The sequence below is a fragment of the Glandiceps talaboti genome, chromosome 13, assembly GCF_964340395.1.
Source record: "Glandiceps talaboti chromosome 13, keGlaTala1.1, whole genome shotgun sequence".
Lineage (NCBI taxonomy): Eukaryota > Metazoa > Hemichordata > Enteropneusta > Spengelidae > Glandiceps > Glandiceps talaboti.
Genome location: NC_135561.1, coordinates 12,213,332 through 12,236,777, shown reverse-complemented (window position 1 = coordinate 12,236,777; position 23,446 = coordinate 12,213,332). Strand labels below are relative to the sequence as shown.

At 35.7% G+C, this 23,446-nt stretch overlaps 1 protein-coding gene across 4 annotated transcripts in view; it reads right to left on the bottom strand.

The window, feature by feature from the left end:
- The window catches only part of LOC144444560 (calmodulin-regulated spectrin-associated protein 1-like), a 40,838-nt gene that overhangs the window by 6,000 nt on the left and 11,392 nt on the right, over window positions 1–23,446 (bottom strand). The window contains exons 3-15 of one of the 4 annotated variants that reach the window (XM_078134023.1): window positions 16,340–16,555; window positions 15,617–15,702; window positions 15,016–15,181; window positions 13,660–13,683; window positions 12,134–12,254; window positions 11,136–11,387; window positions 10,360–10,528; window positions 8,593–8,754; window positions 6,354–7,066; window positions 4,258–5,921; window positions 3,484–3,611; window positions 2,366–2,613; window positions 1,218–1,400 (exon numbers count right to left, since the gene is read on the bottom strand). In XM_078134023.1, coding sequence (XP_077990149.1) covers window positions 1,218–1,400; window positions 2,366–2,613; window positions 3,484–3,611; window positions 4,258–5,921; window positions 6,354–7,066; window positions 8,593–8,754; window positions 10,360–10,528; window positions 11,136–11,387; window positions 12,134–12,254; window positions 13,660–13,683; window positions 15,016–15,181; window positions 15,617–15,702; window positions 16,340–16,555 — 4,132 coding nt within the window. Of the gene's footprint in view, window positions 1–1,217; window positions 1,401–2,365; window positions 2,614–3,483; window positions 3,612–4,257; window positions 7,067–8,592; window positions 8,755–10,359; window positions 10,529–11,135; window positions 11,388–12,133; window positions 12,255–13,659; window positions 13,684–15,015; window positions 15,182–15,616; window positions 15,703–16,339; window positions 16,556–23,446 lie in introns of all 4 variants that reach the window. The other 3 variants (XM_078134020.1, XM_078134022.1, XM_078134021.1) reach the window with 3 other exon arrangements.

Genomic DNA, 23,446 nt, shown 5'->3' with positions numbered 1-23,446 from the left:
ATATGTGAAGTAGCCAAATACAATAAACTATTACATACAAATTCAACTTACACTCGGTATCTCCAGAATTTGATTTTTTAAAAGACAATTCTTGCCCAAAGATACTTTGGCAATAAAGTTTACACAGAAACAGAAGTAAATTCTAACTCGTTGTGAAAATGTTTAGAGTCAGCAGCTGAAGTTAGGGTCGGTCCGGTTATCAGAAACATACAATTTTTTTGTATTTGTCTTTACTACTTCAGAGTACATGTCGACATGCTTGGTTTTCACATATGTTAACTTTGCCATAGATCTGCATAAAGACATTCATGCAACAAATTCAATACTGTTAACAGTGTAATATGAAAATATGACATATCCTGTAGTACGTTCAATGGTCACACTGTACAGTGACAGTAATAGCCCCCTCCCAACCAAAAAAGAGAGCATGCCAAACTTAAAAAAATACTTTTACTGATGACAAAAAAAAAACTGTCAATGACATGATTTATTAAATTAATGATTCTGTTTTAATATTTGTGATTCTTTGCTCTATTGTCAATGATAATGTGTTAATTTATTAAAAAGGTTATTTCACATGCAGAATAAACACATGCAAGAGAAGTTGTCCAGTGTATGTATTACATCATGACAAAGTTATTTATGTATACCCTTATAGCTTATATATCTTCATATACTACATGTATTTATGTGAAATGTTTAGAATATAGAGTTAATACCAACATACACCCATCATAACTTGCATACTGAGTTTTATAGTCATCATAGAATTTCTGTAAATGTTTGTGACAAGTCAAGTATTTGTATACTTTACAGTCTCAGTTAAGAGTGTTTATCTGTAGCAAGCCTTTTTCAAATTTTTTCCCCCTTTATTTATTATGGGTCATAATTGCATATTACATTATTGACCAATTTTTTTGTTAGATCCTGTTAATTTATAGTTAGGCAATGTTTGTACAATTTTTGTTGAGCAAGATCCGAGTGTCCTTTAAGCCAATTTGAATTGCCATTGACACACACAATTTCTTGTGATGCACCAAACGTTGGTGTTCCCCTATCTCTTACTATGTGGTGACTCACAATTGAAATGCTAGTTTTTATCATTTTGACCCACAACAACATTTGGCTATTATTGCTTCCATTGTACTTTGTAGAACTGGTCAGTATGCAAGTTACGAGTACATGCAAGGTACGATAAGAGGAAAGAAATAACACACCAGAATACTCGGCAAAGACATTAGCATGTTGTGCTCCGTTTGAAGTTACAGAAGGTGTAGATGATGTATCTGTAGTGGCTGGTGATGCGGCACCTTGACCGTCTGTTACAGTTAATGTGTTGGAGAATGTCACCGTGGTTACGGTTTTACCGGGTGAAGTGTGTGTAGACGTCGGCACGCGACCTACAGGTAGCAGACACACACACACACACAGCAGGCTTGGTTAGAAATGGTTAGTGGCGAAGTGTTAGTTATCTACAGCAATACCCACTCAACCCTTGATATTACGAACTCCTTTATAATGAACTCCCTGATATTACAGACATACAACATCAGTGAACACACACAAATATACAGTGTAAGGTCAATGACCACTTTGATTAAACTATAAAATGCTAATAATTACCAATGAAATATGTGTGTGGAGGTTCTTCTGTAATACCCCCGGTACTATTTCACTGCTTGAGAATGAAAGAGTAAATTCACTCTTCCTTGAAATTTACAACTTCCAATTTTTTTTTTTTTTCAAGAATTTTACTGCAGTTTACAGTAGAAAATATAGATTGTAAATGGTTTCTGTGCTGTAAATGATACTAATTTCTTTATTGACATATTTGACGCGTTTACATTTAATTAACCATTGACTTATTCACTTTGTGTTGATTTTCCCGATTTACATTCCCGTTTTACAATTAGTAGTCAGTAATTTTAGTTTTAGAGCTAAAATCATAAATGTTATCATACACACACAATGAATAGTACAGGTTAGTGTGTACAACATAAACAGATGGAAGACAGAAAATGGCATGTAGACTGAAAGATCTGTCGTTGAGGGCGCTCTCAGCATCCCTGTCCACAAATGTCTGAAGGGTGGTCTGTTTGATTGCTGTTCTGCAACAAAATGTTGTTGCATCCAATCACATCTCTCCTTTTCAGTTTTTTGAGTTACATCCTACATGTTCATGCCCACAATAAACATGGTGTGCAATCCGAAAAGATGGCAGATAACTCCCAGAAATGTGTGAATGACTGTGTTGACATAGTAGAAACAACTGACTCCCTAACTCCCTAACTATTAAACCTACACCTTGTGACTGTTGACATAGTAGACACAACAGACTCCCTAACTCCCTAACTATTAAACCTACCTTGTGACTGTGTTGACATAGTAGACACAACTGACTCCCTACTCCCAAGGTCTTGGTCTAAATTAGGTTGACTAAGAACTCTTGACTTGGGTCTTGGTTTCCTAGGTTTCCTAATAATGTCCTTGTCTTCTTTTTCTTGTTCCTGTTCTTGTTGTTGTTGTTGTTTTCTCTTCAGGTATTCCTGCTTTAACCTTTCTCTCCTTAGTCTGTCTTCTTCCTTTTTCCTTTCAACCTCTTCCTGTTTTATCCTACATGGAATATATGGGAATTCAATCAGGAATTTGCCCTCATGATGAAGATTCCGATATCTCGAAAATCTTTGGCTTACTTTGCATTGTACTTTTGTAGAAATGTCTCTGTGTTGTTTCAGAAATGGTTCACTGATGTTTATGAAATAAAGTCACTGTGATATAACTGACTCAGTGCTACAATTTGTATGATGGAACCTTTATTTATGGTACTTAATGGCTGACAAATCAATCAATCAATCAATCAATCAATCAATCAATCAATCAAACAATCAATCAATCAATCAATCAATCATTCAAAAATGAATCAATGAACCACCCAAGCAACTGAAAGATCAAACATCTAACCAACCAACTCTTCAATCATAAAAACATTCAATAATTGAATTGTGCTTGCTTGCTTGATTGATTAATTGATTGATTGATTGATCAATTTATGTATTTGTTGGTTGGTTGGGTGATTGGTCAATCCATTCTCACTGCAGACTTCCTTGAATAAGTACATCTTCAGTTTGATACCAAAACTTTCTAAACCTGTCGACTATTTTAGCCCAAGCGAAAGGAACTACGAAGGTGATGGAAAACAAGGGATCAAAGAGGGCATCATAATTAAAAGATCCAATCAATGGGATATAATGAAAGGTTTGTCTGGATGAATCTACCTTAGATGGAAGTGTAATCTAGTCTTTTGATTACATCATTAACAGTATAGGATGGTACAGTATAAGTATACATGTAGTCGAGTTCCGGGCTATACAGTATCATTACGATTTACACCACCATTTTGGCATCCAGACTGGGTAGAGTACAGCCAAGGAATATATAAATTCACAGACATATTTGTCTTTTATTATGACAAACTAGACTAACCTCTGTTCTTCTCGTCTTTTCTCAGCTTCCACTTCTCTTGCAGCTTTCTTGGCTCTTTCTTCTTCTTGTCGTTTTAACCTACTTCTCAAGAAATTCTCTTTCTTCTTAGCTGTACTTATATCATTAGCCTGTAAAAAGACAAAATAGTGGTACAATTTAAGAAGCGTGTCCTGTTTTACAAAGTCAGATGTGTACTTTTTGGAAAAATTGGAGCTTGACACCTCTGACCTATGCATTGTAAGTAAGTGAGTATCTACCATTTAAAGGGGAATACCACTCCAGGAAATAGACACATTTTGATAAGCTATAGGTTCTGGAAAGTCATTTCATGATTTTACCTCACCTACAATTACTTGTGATTTCAGAGAAACATCAAATTGATGTTGTGCCTTTATCGGGTATCATTGCTATGGGCTACTGCATCATTGCTTTCTTAATATATATAAACTGATTTAAAAAACAAATAGGTATCAAACAATACACCATGGAAGAATATGACAGAACCCGATGTCATGTGAGTACAAGTGTGGCGTACCCCTGAGTATGTCATAGTTATAATTGCACATCATAGGGTTCTGTTATTATTACATGTGTAATCTCATCCTCATTTACATCTCATGTATGCAATAATGTTTTCAGTATTGCACTGCAGTGAAAATACCACTAGTATGCACGCGCACACCAGTGCAAGTAATCTGTGGAACACATGTAATAATATAATGTATGCATAGTTGAATAGCAAAAGGGTTAGTGATATGAATACATGGAACTTACTGATTCCTGGCCCACTATAAATCCTCGTACTTTTCCATCCTCCCCTTCTTCCTCTTCCTTGGCATTTTCCTCTTGTACTTGCTGCTTCTCTCTTTCTTCTTTGATATCCATGATTATAGGACTTTTTTCCAGTACCACTGGTTGTGGCGTCATGGCGATAGTATTGATGTCGCCAGGTTGACTGACTTTCTTTTCTGATTCGACTTTCTTTGGAAGTACTTGTGCAATGACTGGGGTTGGTTTCACTGGTTCTGTCTCCACCACTTTCTGGGGTATGGACTCAGGTTGTTGCACCACCCGAGGCTGTTTTGTTGGTGATGGCTGCTGCTGTACTGGTTGCTGTTGAACTGGTGATGGCAAGGTTTGCGGCAATAGCTCTGGTGATGGTGTTGAAGCTGCAGCTGGCTGTATAGGTGCAGTTGCAGAGGGCTGCAATGGCTGTACAGTCCGTTGCTGGGAGACGTGAGATGCTGATGGAGCAAATGATGCTGGTTGCTGGGAGACAGCTGGATACGGTGATGACATTGCTTGCTCTAATGTAAATGGTATGGGGCTTGTATTTTGGTTAGTTGATGGTGGTGTGTAGCCAGTTACTGCTGGTGCTGCTTGGTTAGTACGTGTAAAGCCAGTCACAGATGATGGTGTCTGGTTAGTGAATGGTGAGTAGGCAAAGTTAGTCCCCATGGAAGTGTTAGGTTCACCAGGTGATATGGAGAATGCAGGTGAGAAGTTAGCTGGACCTGTGTCTGGTGGTTGAAATTTACTTGGCGTTATGCTAGGTGTAGTCATTGGCTGGTACCTGCTTGGTGTTACGCCCGGTTGAAAGCCGGATTGCAACCTAGGAGAAGCTGGGCGTTGGAATTTACTTGGTATGATAGCAGGTTGTTGGTACCTGTCAGGTGCTTGGAATTTGCTGGGTGTAACTGAAGGTTGTTGGTATCTATCAGGTGGTTGAAATTTACTAGGCGTGACAGATGGTTGCTGATACCTATCTGGTGGTTGGAATTTACTTGGCGTGACACCAATTTGGTGGTATTTATCAGGGCTCTCGGCATAAGCAGGGCTTGGGGCTCGCTGAGGTTTGCTACCTGTGAGATTAGGAGCTGAAGCCCAGTTTCCAACATAGTCACTTTGTTTTGACAGTGGATTCTCAGCTGCCCAGGATCTAGTTGATGAAGGGGTAGACGCTACACTGGATGATGGCGTCTCCCCTAAATAAAAACCCCCAACACCACCTCCACTCTCTGTATCTCCTTGACGTTGGTCACCTGACCTGTCAAGCCAGAAATGTTCTTGTTGAGGTTCGTTTTCCCGAGGACTATCTGTCATTGCAGTTTTCATTTGCTCTTGCTGCTGTGACAGCCGAAGTAACTCCCCTTGCAGTTGAGTTAAATTAGCATTAATTTTTTCAAAGGACTTATTATAATATTCGTCAGGAACGGGTTGTTGTCCGACGTTCTGTTGTCTGGGAGCAAGTCGTTCTCGTACATCCACTTCACTCGATGGTCCATCTTTCTTCCCGATGACTTGTAGAAACGCAGCTTTGCCCATGCGCTGTCGCTGTCTGGCTCTGGACTTCTCCAGGTGTTTTTTGTCGCTTTCGATGAGCCTGCGTTTTTCTTCGAGTTTCATCCTGATCTGCATGAGTTCACTGGTGACCGGCACTGTAGAAGTGGAGTCTGTCTTGTTATCATTAGTAGAATGGTGTTGGTGTGTGTGTTGTAACCAAGAAGTCATATTATGATTAACAGTGTTACTATGCGCATTATGCCCTGTCAGTTCATCCTCGTGTTGTCGCGTCAAAACATTATTGTGCAAATGCATAGTTCTATTGTCAGCATGGTTGCCATGCGTGTGATTTGTGTCCGTCGTGGTGGTGTCGTAAGCCTCACGGCATGCTACGTGAGAAGTCTTGCCGTCTTCACCACCCAAATCTTGTTGGTGCGGCGTTACATGTTGCTGTCTGTGCATAGCCTGTCCAAATTGCATCATGAAAAGTTTTTTCGTGTCTTCTCTATCTGTCTGGTCATTATGCAGTTTATGTAGTTCTCTGTCCCTGTCTCTAGATATCTCTGTGTCTGTTATATGGTTAGTACCTGCCCCATCCATCGATGTGATTTTCCCTGCGGGTTGCCGTGGTGTTTCTGTATGTCTGCTATGCTGTGGACTGCCTGTAATGTTCATATCGTGTCTCGTATGAGGATTACCGTGTAAATACTCCTTCGGGTTTTTACGAGGAGACTCGCTAACAATCGGTATACCAGCAGCAACAGCGCTTTCTGCCGTTACTGGTTTGTCAGCGATTGTGTAACTGCCTGTGACAGCTGGTTCTACAGGACTTGTCGGTGAGGTATCTATAAAGAAGGCTTCGCCATGTTTCGTTTTCGTTCTCATCGGTGGCTGATCCATAATAATGGAATCAGGAATACTATCCGGAGAACTATCATTGATGGAATCGCCATCTACCCTCTCAGGAATCTCGCCATTTTTATTTAAACGTTCAACACTTGGTGTCTTTCTTTTCAACAATTCTCCCCTCTCTTCTTCTTTCTTGATGACGTGCATATTTTCTTTCCGTGGTTTGACCGTGGCTGGCATTAATACACCGTTATCACTGGGTGTTCTCACCGACGTTGGTGTCTGTAGTGGTGACATGACAGACGACGTGATACTCTGTAACTCTAAGTCTGTCAAGTCTTCGTCAAGATTTGTATCAATACTAACGTTAGCTAACAGACTTCCACTTTCACTTATTTCACTTTTCATCAAGTCGTTGACACCATTACCATTGCCTTCTTTGTCTCCCTTCCTGAAATGTACACAAAATATAACAAGATTACCTTTACAGATCTTAATAGATCTTTTCCTACTCAAGGCATGGAGAAACTAGATTAGTAAACAGTAGCCAAATTTGCAAATTGTGTTCAAAAAGTCTTTTGTTCTTTTGGTTGTACTTTTCTGGTTACCTGACTGTTGTTCTGAAATACACAACTAAACTGACAGTGTATGCAAAACAATAGATTTCGTTTGATGGTCAGAAATTTTCAAAAATGTACTGCATACTAGCTAATTTGATTACAAAGCATGGTACATGTTATCATAGTTGATTTTCCAGTTCCAAGGTGCACTGTGTGTCTGCACTGGCATTGTAAGGAGAGATGTTCAATGCATCTTGGAACCAGCAACAGGTCTATTGTTTTGAGTGTACTTTTTATTTCAATATTGTTCTGAAACACGAAACCAGAATAAAGGCTTAAAGTAATAAACATATTTCTTTCTACGGTCAGAAAATTCCAGAAATGTAATTGAAACCGATTTGATTACAAACCATTTCACACCTTACTACTGGTAGGCGTGTGTGGACTGTTATAGGGTTGAGGTGTTCATGTCCTAGGCAGCAAAACACCTGGAACCATTACCTTTTTACTAAATACTTCAATTTTTATTATAACGATTACCACAATATATTATATAATACTTTCATTTCTTTAAACTGAAAACCCCTAAAATTCAAACTAAAATATTTTCAAAGATGTCCAATACATAACATAGTTTTCATGTGCTCATTGTCACAGAAAGCTGAAATCTCGGGAATCTTGAGTAAACCTTGTGCTGCAATGCCAGCGAAAAAGCAAATTTATGAAATCTTCATTTGGGATTGTGTTATTTTGTAGTTTAATAATTACAGTATGGTTGGCAGTTGCAAGCAGCAAAGACTACAAGTATCAGAAATTAAAAGGTAGCTCTGGAAATTATAAATTATGCAATCATGTTTACTCTTTATCATATATGTATGCTGTCCTTTCTGAAAACTAGTCACTTTATCAATATTAGTGTTAATTATAAACACATTATAAAACCCAAAGTGTGGGGAATACAAGGGATAAAGAGATCAAACATGTGTACTATTGTTGTATGGAATGGTATGATTTTACACAGACTAAACGTTTTGTAATTTCTCAAGCAACGGTACAAATAACAAAGAATATTACATCACACTGTACTGCTACTTACCTATCCCTTGACAAATTTTCAAGAGTCTTACATGAAAATGCTGCCAGAATGGGTTATTCTATTTGTACTGAAATAGGGGTGATTGCACCTGCATGTTCCCTGAATAATTATTATTATAGTACTTTATCCCTTCACAAAGTGGAATACTCCACACCTCTCCAGTGTGGTTATTCTAATTTTTTTTTTTTGAAATATGAGGTGAATGCAGCTACTGTTCCTTGAATAATTGCCATACTGTACCCCTTCACAATGTGGAAGAGTCCTATGCATCTCTACAGCAGGTTATTCTATTTATACTGAAATAGGGGTGATTGCACCTACCCTGAATAGTAAGAAGAATCAGCAACTTCTGGCCAAGCAATAGTAGAATTTTTAACATTTTCCAAAGAGCTAAATCTTCTGAGTTGTTTGTTTTCATTTTTGTCGTCCAGATGAACGCTATTTCTCTGATGTCTATATCTACGTGGCAACAGAGGCTGAGCACTGTGTGACCACCACCAACAACAAACAAACATAAAATAACAAACAAACAAATATACAGAACGAAAAAGAGAAAAGAAAATGTAAGTCATGCTTTTGATAGGGAAGGAGGGAGGGCTTTAAAAAAAAAGTGGAATGCTTGTATCTTTAATTTGTTTAAACAGACTATCAAATACAATTCTCGGTATCTTTAATATGATTTTAACCACCCTAATGAAAGGGTCATTTTACAAGGATCACGTGTGCCTATGCATGTGTAGCAGAAGTCACACTGTCGAAATCAAATGAACGTTAATTTTCATGACATGCTTTGGTAGTAAAATTTTATTTCAGGTAACGAGAATTTCACGGCATGTTTTTTTTTCTTCTACTTTGAGAATAAGTATATAGAAATACTTTGCAATTTTCTTTTACAGAAATCTTATTTTGCAGGAAAGAAATATTTATGAAAATAGTAATAAGTAAGTTAACTGAAAATTAATTTACAAGAAGTGTGGCAGTATTATTATTTAATTTTCAACAGCTCTCAATTATATTGAAAAGAAAACAACTTTGATGTTTTTTGATCAAAATCTATTTTCACCTGTTTACAAAATAAATACCAAGAGATATCCTCACTGGGAAAAATCACTAAGAGAACTAAGAATTGAAAGCAAAGAATTCCACTTTATCGGGAGAAATAGTGTGCTTGAAAGCCAACAACTGGACAGGTGGGAAATAAAATGAGTGCAAAAAAAAGTCATTGCAAGCAAACCAATTGACATGTATGTGCCTGTAATTACTAATGGAAAATTATAAAGTAATACCAATGTGCACCATTTTCAGCACATTCGTAAATTTGTATTGCATTGTTTTCTTGCTCTAAATAGTAGAGTTTAATTATTGAATTTGAATTCACTACAATATCTGTGAGAGATCCTTGTATAGGAATTTTGTCTGAACTGCTCAGTCATACTGATTCTGTGATAGCGCCCTCACACATCCATTCAAGTTTATTCTTTTGAAATATTCGTTTGAAAAAATGTCCAGAATAATTTCATTACAAGAGAATTTTGTTCTCAGAACAAACAAAGATTTGAAAATGGCAGTAAATATGTGCTTGTAGGTCATCAAATTTAAATTTGATTCAGTAAAAAAATTCTCAAAGAATGGCAAACTTGTTGATTATCTAGAAGTTTGCTGATACACTGAACTTGCTAAAGTGGGATATTGAAAATGCAGTGATTCTTTTGGATACATCATATTATCAAGTCACTACTCCAAATGTGACTGTCTCCAAAAAATGAGTGAAAAAAAAATCGGTAGGATAAACATTAGCATGCAAAAAAGAGGAGTATATAGGTAAATAAAATACACCAAAGATATAAACAGTGCAAATATGCTAATAATAATAACAAAGGTGACATCATGCCAAAAACTGAATACTTGTACATCTCAGCTTGTAGCCATGACATTGGTGCCTTTCCTCATAAGAAAGCATGTACTGACTTGAAGCATTCTTAGAAGAAATCACTTTCTTTTCTCTGGCAATCATATCGCGTTAACTTCTTGGGAATGATGTTGCCTGAAATCAAAGTTTGTATAAAATGACAAGAAATACCATCTAACCTTTGTGATGCTACTAGTTTGTTGATTTCAGGATTACTATGACTGGCTCTGAGTGGTCCTGGAGGTGTTGTTGATGACTGGAAGCTTCTCTTTGTAGCACTGCTGATAGCGACACTAACAGGTCGACTCTTGGTGAAGCCTATCCTGCTACCTGTAGGTGGTTTTTGTGCTGAAATATAACAAGAAAAACCATATTATTAACTCACTACGACACTTAGATGTTATTCCACAATATTTTTGTTTGTTCTAGCCATGGAAAATATGAGTGACCTAAGGGGCCTTTGTCACTACTCGTCTAGCAAATTGTCACTACGATTTGCTAGATGAGTAGTGACAACTCTTAGGTTACCAGTATTTTCCGGCTGAATGAAGAAAAATATTGGAGAATAACATAATTATACAAGTCTGACTACACTTGACTCAGATTCCTGTAATTATGCCTGCTCATGAATTTCATGCACTATGCATAAAGAATACTACAAGACCATCCCAATAAAATCTACGTCAATCTAAGACAACATGTTTGAACAGCGCCCTCACACAACCACTCAAGTTCATTCTTTTGAAATATTTGTCTGAAAAAAGGTCCAGAATAATTTCATTACGAGAGAATTTAGTGCTCAGAACAAACAAAGATTTGAAAATGGCAGTAAATATGTGATTGTAGGTCATAAAATATAAATTTGATTCAGTAAAATTCTCAAAGAATGGCAAACTTGTTGATTATCTAGACACTTGAAGTTTGACAACACTCTTGAACAAGTAACAGTTCTTACATTCTGGTTTTTCTACTGGTCTTTCTACAGTCACACCCTGTGGCTGTACCCAATCAGGCCTTCTCATCTCCATATACCAAAACACCTCAGCTAAGTACACTAGTATGTTGGTTTTCAGTGGAAGAGGGGTATACAGTAAATCCTCGTGTTCTAAATGATAGCTTCCCGGCATATATGCCATGGAAAAACTCTTGATCACTTGTAGATTAAATATAGAATCAGCAAATGACATATTCTCATGAATTGAAATATCTGAAATAGAGAAAATAGACTTGAGTGTAAGTATGATATATAGTAGCACTGCATTTAAACTGAAATAATTAATTATGCTAATAACTCATTAATATTCACGGATGTTTATGAAAACCCAATCAGTTCTAGCCATTGCCCTAAAGAATATGTGCACCAAATTTCATTTGAATTGAGGCAGTCATTTTTGAGAAAACGATGACACAGCCAGACACATAGATGAACAGAGACAGACAGACAGACAGACAGACAGACAGACAGACAGACAGACAGACAGACAGACACACACACACACACACTCAGACTTTACATCCCTAAAATATAACCTTCCCTTACGGAAGGTAGAAATTATACTAATCTCACCAAAGTTTCACAAATTTATGATATAGATTTAGTTTCTACTCTCAATGCAAGCATTCAAATGAACTTTTAGTCAGTAAAATATATGTCAAGTCTGGGTCAGCATGTGAAAATATGGGATAATGACTGTTGGTCATATGGACTGACAGGTAGCAAAAAACAGTCGGTCCTTATGGGAAACTGTTACTCCTTGTTTTGGTCTTGTACCAATGGACCACCATTAATTTCACACACTGGTCTGGGCACCCTTATTTCAGAGTGACAGATGATCAGATAGGGTGCTATAACAAAACATATCTTGTTATCTCATGAACTTTGAAATAAAATATATATAATATAAAATACATATACTACATTTTGTATATATAATTATATATTCCTGAACTGACCTTCTATCTGTAATAGTTGTGGTGCATAGAAGTGTAAAGCAACTGCAACACACCGACCATCTCCCATGTCTTTAAGTAAATCATCCATTACTGGTATCGGTGGCACAAGCTTAGGGATGATCTGTAATTGGAAGATAATTAATACTATTTACATATTTACAATGTGATATATATATATTACTCTGGTAATCCAGACTTCAGTTTAAAGATAGACACAAACTAAAGCTATTGTCACAATGTGTTGATACAACAGTGATTAGCTATTGAATGGCTGTTGGTTTAATTATAGTCTCAGTAGGGAATCTCTTTGAAATCTAATTCCATGAACTTGCAGTGTACTGTTTTGGGATTTCCAATGTTTACATTATGTTGATTACAGGGTGATTAGATTCGCACAACAGAGGAACAGCTATCACCATCTTGTGTAATCTATCACATTGAACAGCAACAGTTTTGGTTTTGTGTCTATCTTAGTAAACCGAAACCTGGATTACCAGAGTAGTATTTGACATTACAATTATAATGATTACCACATATGTATATATACAAAATATTTTTCTGTACCATATATTCCTAGTGACTAAAACAGCAAGTGATGACTACTTTTCACTCTCTTTTTTCAAAATCATCAATGGTCAATTAGCACATTGTTTAAAATCATCTGAACAAATTGATACTATTTTACGTTGCTGCTAGCTGCCCTATATAATCATATACTATACAGCACAACTACACTTTATATTTTCGGTGGCTGGAATCTGAGTTTTTATGTATTGGAAATGCTCTGTTAATAGAGCGAAAGTTAGTCAGAACTTTTGAAAGCCCTTTGAGTTGAGTTTTGTTAAGACCATCTATTTAGATTAGAGATAAAAATGTACATACACAGGTTTTAAGATGTCAGTGCGATAGAATGAGCTAAAAAGAGTTCTACCTGTGTCTAGAGATATGAATACTAAGATTTCCCTTTCAAATACAACACATCGATTGACTTTGGTACAATACAGAAAGCTTCCAATACATCCAATTTTAATCATGTTGCCACTATTACTAACAGCATCATGCATAGAGCACCTTACATTACATTACAATGACATGACACTATAGTACATCACATTTCACTACAGTACAGTACAGTACAGACAAAACACTTTCTTTACACTTTGCCATACAGTACCCCTTTTAAACTTTACATGAGCTTACCAACACCTAAATCCATAGAGAAGAATAAAGTGACTCCTTAACTCCTTCTTTGTTATACAATTACGTGAGAAATACTATAAGGCTAAGCAGTCCATGTAGACAAAGTTATCATTTTCTGCTAAAAGAAACATGCAGATTTATTTCTGATTTATGCAAATAAAAAATTTAAAGTGACTGGGTCATATTTACTATAACAGGGGCTTAGAGAACCACGGATGATGGGTTAAGATGCAGATTTTGGGTCCGGTTATCAATCACTCCTGTTATATTTACGGAGGAAATTCAGCCACCCATTTTGTTTTGTTTTGTTTATTTTGTTGACTTACCCTTGGCAATGATGTATCATCATTCTGAATGTTTATAAATAGGAAAGTAAACAACAACATATTTGCATAAAGTAAATACTAAATTTGAGATTTAGATAAGATTTATTTTGATTGTACTATATTTAAGGAAACACAAAAAAATAAGTTTTGTGTTCCCTCAGAATTATGTAGAGGGCTCAGAACATGTAAAAGTTAAAATGTTAAACTTAATTTTTTGTGTGTGAAATATGAGTTCTGAGTTCTGTCACAATTTTTCATATAGAGGGTTCAGGAAAGGAAGGGTGTCCTATTATATCATACACCATTTTGAATATAATCTGCCAAAAACGTGTACATGTACGTGACTTTGGACTGATAATGGTTTATGAAACACATGCTGATCATAAAAGAATGCTGAAATGCTGAAAAATGGTAATTAATTTGTATATTTTTATCATCAAGAAATGTAGGTACACTGTGAAGTACAGGTGTACAGGTGTATTCCACATGTCATCTGTTATGTCCTATCAGCATTTGTACATATGCAATTATATACCAGTAATAATATGATATACTGGTACATGTAACATATGTGTACATGTAAACACACAAAATGCAGTAACGTAACTTTACTTCTAAGATGAACAAACGTTTTTCAAAATGATAACTTCATGAATTTCTATTCTGTAAAATACATCTATTTTTGTGATGCTCCACATGTATTTTACAGTCTAAGAATTCATGTTGACTTTGCAGTTTATGACCTTGAAAAATTCTGATAGCCGTAATTCAAACAAAATGAACTTGGTGATACATCCACTAAGAGGATATAACAGATGATATAAGTGAGCTACATGCATTTCTATTCAGTGCTACAGAACAGAATATTGTTCTGAAGATTGGCGGCATAGAAATTTAATTGATTGATTGAGTGATTGATTGATTGATATAACACCCCCATCCACTTATTGAGAGATTCTTTGTTGTGTACACTGGTGTAGTCAACTGTGTTTGGTTATTACTCAACAGGAGTGCCAACAACAACATATTATCTGCCCCTAGTACCCTTTAATTTTGTTGGGGTTGTCAATGACTGAGTGGTTAAACCACTGGCTTCTTACTACTGCAGTCAGGTTTTGTGACGTAGTTCGACTTTGATTAAATCTACCACACAGTGTAAGTAAGAAGAGTATCATTCAGGTTGATTCTACTGAACAACACAGCTTTCACTGAGCACTCCAATTTTCTCCTTGTCCCATGAGGGTCAACCCTCACTGAACTTCTTGACAGACACGTTTATGCAAACTTACACAAATATCCAGTATAAATAAAGATATACTCGTTTCCATAGCAATATGAGCATAAACACACACTCACCCTCTGAGCCTGTGCCACTGGTAGTTGTAATAACTGTTGTTGTTGTATTTTCTGTTCTTTCTCAAGTCGATGTTTCACTGTCACACATATTTTATTCAACCAGAATAGCAAAGCGTCTTCTGAATTATATGGTAAGTCACTTGATGCATTAAATGTGGCAAATCGTCTGAAAACAATAAATCAAATCAATAAAAATGATGAGTTTGTTCAGATACAAATTTTTATCTTTTGTATAAATTATAATGTAATTTCTCACAGATTTTGAAAAAGAAATGAAAAGTTTAAAGAATCCGAAAGCCATGATGGAATTAAATTTGAAAGCGTCTAGTGACTGCAATGAGGTGGGGTGGGGTGTGTGGTGGGGGTGGAAAATATCACCTCTCGGTGCATGAGTACATGCCTGTCCACACCAGGCCTAACTGATCACGATCTGATTTGAATTACTTTGATCTGGATCAAAACCACCACCCACAGTACTTGTAGGCTTTGATCCGGATCAGTTACTTCAAATTAGATATGAATTAATCACAAGTATGGACAGGTAAATCAAATTGGATTCATATCAGAATTTGTAGTATGGACAGGCTTAATATATCCTTACCTTACACTCTGCACTACTCTCTCTATTGTAACCACTTCAGCTATGTATGCCAGCATTATACATTCAATCAATGCTAAGTGTGCATTCTGTGGGCAAAACAAGAATATTTTGTTGAAAAAAAGTTGATACACAAAACTAGCGCAAAATTCAAGCCATTTTTGGACTTGTTTACTGTCCATGTATTTTGAAATTAATACTGGAAAAAAATTCACGATAACAAGTCACGTTCTCCCTACTTTTTAAAAATCTTATCTCATGAAATGTTGATATGGTGTCTGAAGGAGTTTAGTAAGTTACATTACAATGTATACCATGCACAAGCCAAGTTCAACAAAAAAATATGGAATATATACTCTGGTTATTCTACATCATGACAACGCATGTCTGTGTCATTAGTTTTCCTGTGTTTGAAATAATATTAGTCAAAACACTCAAAATTGCCATTACTTTCCTCAATTTTTTTTTTATATTTCTGGCGATGATATAATTATGATATTTCCCAATATTTCTCTTCATTCAGCCAGAAAATACTCATGACCCAAGGGTTGTCACTACTCGTCTAGCAATTCGTAGTGACAAAGCTCCTTAGGTCACTCGTATTTTCGGTGGTTGAACAAAGAAAAATATCAGGGAATAATATCTAATTATGTAACGACGTAGAGAACAGTACACTGTGTTGGACTATTTTTTTCTCGACCTGAAAATAAACCAACATTGACTTACTGGTTTGAAAGGTGCATTTTGTATCAACAACCCCTCTGTAACAGCTTCTTCATTGCTATCCACTACATAGATACCTTTCCTAGATAGTATCTGAATAACACTCCAGTGGCCCTGCCATTGGTACTCTATGTTTTGGAATATATTACTGCATGCCCTGCAGTACAGTTCAGCTGATACCAATTGATTTATTACAGAGGGCTTCACATGTTCTGTACCCTGAAAAAATAAAAAATAATAACACTATTGAAATTTAGTATTCAACTTTACATCTTCAATGTGTATGCGACAACCAGGTTTTCTGCCCAATTACTGCAAGAAACTCAGGCAATAAAGTACATTAACAATTTCAAATTCAGCTTCTTTCCAAAATGGTTTGACTTTGGAACTTTCCCTTGGCTTCAGTATCTGATCCAAGGCTCCTAGTCTAGTTCCTGATGGACCGTATTCCATACTACGTTATCTTCATACTATACCGTCTAGTCAATCTCGTTAATCTAGGCGTTAATTGTGGTTCAACCCCATGGTGGGTGAAGCGCGAACGGCGCATGTCAGTACTAAGTAGTAATCCATCACAAATTGACAGGCTGTCATCATCGTTCTCATGTTTCTAGGATCTCGGACTGATATCGATATGCAATTGTCCAAGCAGGACTCCACCTCCAGTCTGTTTAAACTAAAATCATGTAGAGACACGAATAGGTCATCATGTTTATGTGAACACTGTAGGAGGGAGCATAGAATTTTGTGTGAGAGTAATGACACTGACTAGACGTAATATGTGAAGATAACATAATATGGAATACGGTCTGTCAGGAACTAGACTACAAGGCTCCTAGCTTGGTATAGTTTCAAGCACGAGTTGTCATCCTTCCCTGTTAGGCTTATAAATTGCTGCTGGGGGATCGAGTTTGTATTGAATCAGAATTTTTGTGCTAGTTTTGAAATTATGCTAAACTACATGTACAATAATGTAGATATGTTGCTTTGACAACAATCAATGACATGCATGATGATCTCTGTCAGGATAATCATTTTTACATTACTTTGCAGGAGGCCCTGGCAGAAAAAAAGGCATCAAAATTAAAATGACTTTTACCGTTCTGACACCCTTAGAAATTACTGTTGTTGTAATAGTGTATGCCTGATTCACAAAAATATACCACAAAATAACACATGCACACAGTATATCATACATGTATAATGATAACAAACATACCCTTAGGCATACATCTCTATCTAACACACATGACCTGTATGGATGTATGTATGTATTAAAACCCTGTCTAGTCTCTATTATTGATTCACCTCAGCTGTACATTCCTGCCGCAGCCATTTTCCAAACTATTGTCTGACAGTGTACATTTCACCTAATGAATAATGCTAATTATGTAATACAATAGTGTGTACACAAAGAGTGTAATCATAATCACATCATTATTTATATGACCTTGTTGACTCCACTATAATAAGCTTGTCTGTCTGTCTATCTGTTCAGCTATGTTCATCTGCCTGTCTGTGTATGTATGTATGTACATTGTATGTATGTATGTGTGTATGTATGTATGTATGTATGTATGTATGTATGTATGTACGTACGTACGTACGTACGTACATACGTATGTATGTATGTGTGTGTATGTATGTATGTACTATGTAAATGTATACATGTGTGTATGTATGTATATATGTATGTATGTATGCATGTATGTATGTATGTATGTATGTATTTATGTATGTATGTATGTATGTATTGTATGTATGTATGTATGTATGTATGTATGTATGTATGTATGTATGTATGTATGTATGTATGTATGTATGTATGTATGTGTGTGTGTGTATGTATGTATGTATGTATGTATGTATGTATGTATGTATGTATGTATGTATGTATGTATGTATGTATGTATGTATGTATGTATCATATGTATGTATGTATGTATGTATGTATGTATGTATGTATGTATGTATGTATGTATGTATGTATGTATGTATGTATGTATGTATGTATGTATGTATGTATCACATGTATGTATGTATGTATGTATGCTCACATCTGGCCTAGTTTTATTAGATCAGCCTGGTATCCATGCTAAAGTACAGTACAAATACATTACACTTAATTCATTTGCCTTCACGCAAAATACCACAGATTTTGAATTGTTTTATATGATTAGTATATTATAAATTATGACAAATACTATATCCATAATGTACATGTAGGTATGTCTGCTGACAATGCCAGTAGACAGAACAGAAATGGCAATAACAGAAACACCACCAACATTAAATCATTTTATGACCAAATGCTGGGGTGTGATTTAGCACATGATAAAGAAAATGATTTGCATACTGTAATGACAGATGTACATGTACTACACATATCTTATCTGTGGTAAATTTAAAGGTTTCACTCATGAACCAAGTTGGATCATTGAAAATTACCATACTTGTCATACTGAAATATGTGGGTAGGGGTGGCTATGGTGGGGTGGGGGACTTTTGTTCTAGTACTGTATACATATACATTTTTATTAGAAACATAAATGCCCTTCATTGCGTGAATTCCAGACTAAGAAATTTGTCCATGCCTACATATACCGACATCCACCAGTGTGGGATTAACATTTTCTAATTTAATTTCTAAACACAGACCATTTACACCGTTTTCACTTATCTTGACTGTGAGATCCTAATATTTGACACTTATGAAGTGTTTAGGTATTGCTAGATTATTTTCATTTCTATTTTAATCTCTGCAAAGTGAACAACAACTGTACAGTTACCATACTGCAGTCCTAAATGTACATGTAGAAATCAAATGAATGAATTATGCATATTAATGATATGTAGATATGCTATTTTCAGCAAATATTTCAAACAGCTGTTATTGTAAGCCATCTTGGTAACTTTATAAGCATCAAAAATATCATAACCATCTCCAATATATTCAAGCACTGAATTGAGTAGCACACAACCATTTCACCATTATAGTCACTGCTAGACATCTATACATATACACGTACACATGTATCTACATATAGTCATGATAAAAACCAGAACTGTTTCAACTGTCATGTTTTGAAATATTTTCAGTGATACAAAAGATAACGTCTGATATCACAAGGCAAGTCATGAACTATACATTTATATTACACATGCATACATGTATATGTACAAATCACTAGTTAAGCCTTTACCATGGCACAAACAAACAAATATACATACATACATACATACATACATACATACATACATACATACATACATACATACATACATGCGTACATACATGCATACATACACACACATGCATGCAAGCACACACACACACACACACGCAGCCATGCACACACACATGCACACACACACACATACATACATACATATACATACATACATACATACATACATACATACATACATACATACATACATACATACATACATACATAATCAAAGTGGGTTGGTTGGAACTTGAGGTGCTTGGTTGTAACTCCGAGTTTCACGCTCAATGCGTTCATCAGACAACTGTCAGCTACTCGTTGTGTTACTGTATTTATATGTGTAAGGTGTGAAAGAATTTATTGACAGTTAATTGTGTATTGTTTCTATGCATACAAGGGGTCCTCAGATTTGTCAGGTGATGTTACTTTTGAAGTTCGCTATGTAGAACTTGTTTTCGTGTCGGCATACATACATACATACATACATACATACATACATACATACATACATATACACATGACAACATTATCTCTAGAATAGAGGCACACATTTATAAATGTATGATGAACAGGGGTGAACAAATCATTTTGTGAACTGGTGGTCCCCGGACCAGTACCTTAACAATTCCAGTGGTCCTGCTGAAAGAATAAGTGGTCCCAGGTCCCGCTAATGTGAAACATTAAATCTTACCTATGAATCTGTATATATTCAGATGACTTTTTAACATAGTTATTAACAGTACAAGGTACTGGTCTGACGGACCAGACAAGGTAAAATTTGTGTGGTCTGCCCCAAAAAATCGCTAGTCCTGGACCCAGGACCAGTGGATTTGTTCACCCCTGATGTACCACAAACTGCCCTATCATATCAGTTAATACCAATACTACTGGGCAGACTCTACATGCATATAATGGATGGAGAATATTAAACATAAAATTTTTATCTTTAATATGACAGTGATGTAGACCATGATATGGCATAAGGTGAAATTGACAATTACTGTATTATTTGATATATGTACATTTGCCTCCCAAAATAGTGTCTCCATCATACATGTACATGACTATGTACAGCAAATACAAATGTACAGCAACCAATTTGCAAACACAATTTGCACATTCTTGTTTTCACTTTATGCTTGAATTCAAATGCTATAAAGTTTACAATAGATGGTTTAGATTGGACAACTAGTGTACAGTATTGCCACCTTTGAGACACAATGTATGCATTTATTATTTGTGTCAGGTTTTAAGTACTGTGCATAATAGCGATGTAGAAACCACAGACTTGAAATCCTTGGGGGATGTATACATGTAGTATTTGGTCAAATTTACAATGACTATATTATTGTAGTTACTTCACATTTAGGAATAATTGTTGACGTGCAAATGGTAAAACACCTGGGGGGAACTAAGGTAGGGTTTACCTACTTTACATTGTGTATGAATGTGAGTATGTGACATCGATGACCCTTGTAACACTGACCCAAGCATTAAATATACAATGTATGAGAGTACCTGTATATGCATATATTCAACATTTGAAGTGTGTATTACTATTAGACAACATGTACATGATTTACAAATGTGATAACTGCAGTGTATTATTATTGGTGGTGATGGGGGTGGGGTGAAAGGGAGTGTAATACATACATGTATTATATGTGAATTCATACATTTGATAGGCATCAGGCCTTTTAACCAACCAAACACCTACTGGTACGTCTACATGGAGACACTGCAATTTACACAGTACAAATGTACATTCCACTATTGACTCAGTATTGGTTTCTGTAAATGTTGATCTGTATTTTTAGACATAACATTTAAAGGTTGTGGAGTGAAAGATCTATCAGTCCTGATGTACATGTACATGATGATGATGTATTTTTCTACTGGCACTATCATTTCATTACAGGCCTTGTTTAGAGTACAATAATATATTTGGTATGAAAACACAGTTGTCTGATAGAGCTGGAGAAATGGTTGATCCTATGTAATCCTTGTGGCTCTAGTGATAAGAGATTAAATATGGAATAATCTGGGACTGAAACTCTGGCCTTTAAAGTGGCCATATGGATGAGAATTTGGTATTTATTTTGGATTTTTATTTGATAAAACAGCATCACTATGTTTTTCTACTTGAAAAAATAATGTGAAATAACATATACCAAGTTCATGTTCGCAACTCAATAAATGGCAAAACATTAAACAATGTGTAAAATGTTTGTTATTGTACGTACAATAACAAACATTTCACACTTTTTGCATCTCTTTGCAAAGTAGACAAAGGAGACAACTTTGACAACACTGATTACATTAAATCTTATTTCATATCTATAATGTAATGTTCATGAATATTTTCACATTATAATAATTCTTACTTTTATTATCCGTATTTATGTTACAGACACCTACACATACATTGCATGTTATGTTTGGTCGAGAGAATGTTTCAGAAATTTCACTAAGTGGGGTCATGGGATTTCAATTGTCTGTGTGACGTGACCCCTGACCTGTCAGTCACTAGGGGTAAGCTAACTTTTTTTAGACTAGTAGTAACTACAAATCACACTACATGTATACACAATATTGCAATGCACTACAATGTAGAATCTGTACTATATACATATAGTTAATTACAGTGTGACGCAGTCGTAAATGATAGTGGGGGAAGGGGTTGTAACTTTAAGTATTCTACACATTTGTGCTACCCATGAGATGATAGGCAATTCCTACATGCATGTGTAGTTGTACACACTGTACATGTAGGGAAATCACCTCCTCTCCATTTTACAAACTTAATGTAGCTCTCTTTCATCTAAAAAAATTGCACAAATTGCAAGACAGTCTCATTTTGACCAAAATGTAATTTCCTAGATTATAATACTGTCCATAATCACTATGATACGTTATACTGAAGTACATATACACATGTAGAAACAATATTCTTTGGACTTGGTTTCCTGTTATTTTCATTAAAATGAAAAGTTAGAAACTTGTACAAATAGAGAATTTTCAAAAGAAAGAAAAAATGATTTTACTAAAAAAAGAACGACAATCAACAATAATTCATTTTATTTTGAGTATTTTGTTTTTAAAATACATACATGGAAACACAAGACCTTTGAGAGACATAGATAAGATTGAAAAAATACCACACACAACACAAAATGTACAATGTATAGTCTTAGGTAGGTGGCAACTTCATTACAGTGACCTTCCTTCCCAGTACGGAGACAGAAAACTACAGGTGTACATCTAGTAGTAGACTGTCCACTGTCTACATGTAGTCAGATGAGATCTCATCACTTCTAGTGGTTATAAACTTGACAAGTTGTCAATGTCTGCTTTATAATTTATACATCTACACATTGTGATATGTATGCATGAATAAACATAGACATTTGTATTCCGAGTACAACCAATATATAACTCATGTTTCTAAAATGAAAAAAAACCATGCAACCTACAAGTTGAAGATCAAGGCTTAGAAGTTAGATAAACAGTGTAACTTTGACTTGTCTGGGTAAGTACATGTACAATGTACCTGGCCCTCTATTCTAAGCCAACTTGACGCCCCACTGACGCACACAATTTCTAATGATGCACCAAAATTTGGTGTTCCCCTATCTCTTACTACGGGTATGTGGTGTCTCACAAGAAGTGTCAGTTGTTATCATTTCGACTCACAACAAACAAATTTGGCTATCATTAGAGGTCACACTGGTAAGTACTACTAGTTAGTATTACACAACAGTGGACTCTTGCGGTCTGTGAGACAAATCCTAATTAAGCTAAAGGATCTAAACCCATTCCTTGCCTTAACCTAACCCTGACCCTAGCCCCTTAGCTTGAATACAAATGTGTTATTGCACAA